Here is a 2,101-nt window from a genome sequence, read left to right on the forward strand (position 1 = left end):
TACACAAAATTAATTTTGAAGGCCATGAACAAAAAATCCAAAAATGATTAGGATACTTCTATTTTTTATAATTTAAAATATTTCCAAAATTTTCTTCAATATTTATATATAATGTTTCTGAAACTTAATTCTATCACAATATTTTACTTTGCTTTAAGACCAAATAAAGGCTTTTTTCTTCCTTTATAGCTGTCTGTTCATTTATAAATAAGATTAGCTAAAATTTGTAAAACACTACTTAATAATTTCAGAAATAAAGCTACTGTTTATTTAATATTTTGCAAGGATGTAAGCATTCTGATGATGGTGGTAAAATTATTAGCATAGCATTCAATTTTTTCTAATCATCATCAGATTTTATCTGCAAAGTAACTATAGATTTAGAATTATTTTTATTGTACACTTTAAATCACAAGAAGACTTGATTTAAATTTTCAGTAGTTAATAAGGGATATACTGACAAAAAACTGTCAGATCCAGAATATAGTTTTTGGATTAATTAGTCCAAAGTAGCACTCTTTAAGACAGTATAGCATTTCTTCTATGCAGAACAAATGACAACTAAGTGTGCTCTGAATAATAAAAATCTCTGAAATTAGAATATGCATGGGGACTTTCATGATTCAATTTAGAGGATAACACCATTTTTTTAATTGTTTGTGGGACTTTTATTTGCTATGTTACAATTGCCTGGAGGTCTCTCTCTTCTTCATGATTCTAATGAGAGCATTTTTCACTTCTTTGTTCCTAAGACTATAAATAAATGGGTTCAGCATGGGGATCACCATAGTATAAAACACAGAGGCCACTTGATCCCTTCCCAAGGAGTATGATTTCCTTGGTTTTAAATAAGTAAAAATCATAGTTCCATAAAAGATGGTAACTCCCAGGAGGTGGGAGGCACAAGTAGATAAAGCTTTCCGCTTTCCTGAAGTTGAATTAATTTTCAGGATAGTAGACAGAATGGACCCATAGGACACAGAGATTGTGATAAGAGACACCATTATGTTTATACTAGCAAAACTGAATATCATGATTTCAGTGATATGAGTGTCAGTGCAGGAAAGGGCTAAAACTGGAATTAGGTCACAGAAAAAGTGAGAGATTACATTGGAATTGCAGAAAAGCAAACTGTTTATGGAAAGAGTAAGAACTAATGATTCAGTAGCACCAATCACGTAGCACCCAGTGATGAGAGTGCCACAGAGTCTCCTGGACATAATATTAGGGTATTGAAGAGGGCTGCAGATAGCTACATAGCGGTCATAGGCCATTGAAGAGAGAAAGAAGAACTCACTGATGGCCAAGAAAGCAAAAAAGTACATTTGAATGAAGCAGGACATGAATGAAATATACTTATTGGAAGTCAGTAAATTTGCTAAGGTGTTTGGGATGATGACAGTTGAATAACTGAGGTCAAGGAATGACAGGTGACTGAGGAAAAAATACATGGGGGTTTGAAGCTGGAGATCCAGGTGAATTACAAGTATCAGGCCTGCATTTCCCAGCACAGTAGTTAAGTATATCAGAAGAAATAGTATAAAGAGGACATGCTGGGTCTCTTCAGAGTCTGTCAATCCCATCAGGATGAAGTCAGGCACATTTGTGTTATTCCTACTGGCCATAGCATTCAACCTTTGAAAAATATTGAGAAATCAAATGTGATACTTAGCATGAATGACTTCAAAATAATTTTTGTTTATAGGAGTGATTTTGCATTAAAAAAATTAGTGTAGTTATTCTAGAAATTCATACTAAAGAGTTTTTTTGTAAAATATGACTGAAGAAAATCTAAGTTTGACTGCCAAATATAAATTAGGTATAAATCAACTTTGGGATATTGTACAGTAGAAATCCATATATAATGCATAAATATAATGAACATGACACATAAATACTTCCTTACTGTAGCATGTTTATCTAGATGAAAATATTACATCTAGCTATTACCATTGTATACATTTTGTAGATGATGGAAAGGGCACCAAAAGTTGAGAACTTATCAGTCAGCTATTAAGTGTTATTGGCTCTGTCATTTTATCAAGAATGATTGGGTGCATAGATCATGCTAACTACACTACATTCACACTTACATTTAATT

At 32.5% G+C, this 2,101-nt stretch overlaps 1 protein-coding gene across 1 annotated transcript; it reads right to left on the reverse strand.

Moving 5' to 3' along the window:
* Positions 1-680: 680 nt before the first annotated feature.
* On the reverse strand, positions 681-1,625 carry LOC143645997 (olfactory receptor 8H1-like). Its single transcript, XM_077115077.1, has one exon. It carries the CDS (start codon positions 1,623-1,625, stop codon positions 681-683), a length of 945 nt encoding a protein of 314 aa, XP_076971192.1.
* Between the last annotated feature and the right edge of the window lie 476 nt (positions 1,626-2,101).

The sequence above is a fragment of the Tamandua tetradactyla genome, chromosome 9, assembly GCF_023851605.1.
Source record: "Tamandua tetradactyla isolate mTamTet1 chromosome 9, mTamTet1.pri, whole genome shotgun sequence".
Lineage (NCBI taxonomy): Eukaryota > Metazoa > Chordata > Mammalia > Pilosa > Myrmecophagidae > Tamandua > Tamandua tetradactyla.

Excerpts from the sequence above, each read along its gene's own strand:
- LOC143645997 (XM_077115077.1), bottom strand. The coding sequence starts at position 1,625 with ATGGCCAGTAGGAATAACACAAATGTGCCTGACTTCATCCTGATGGGA.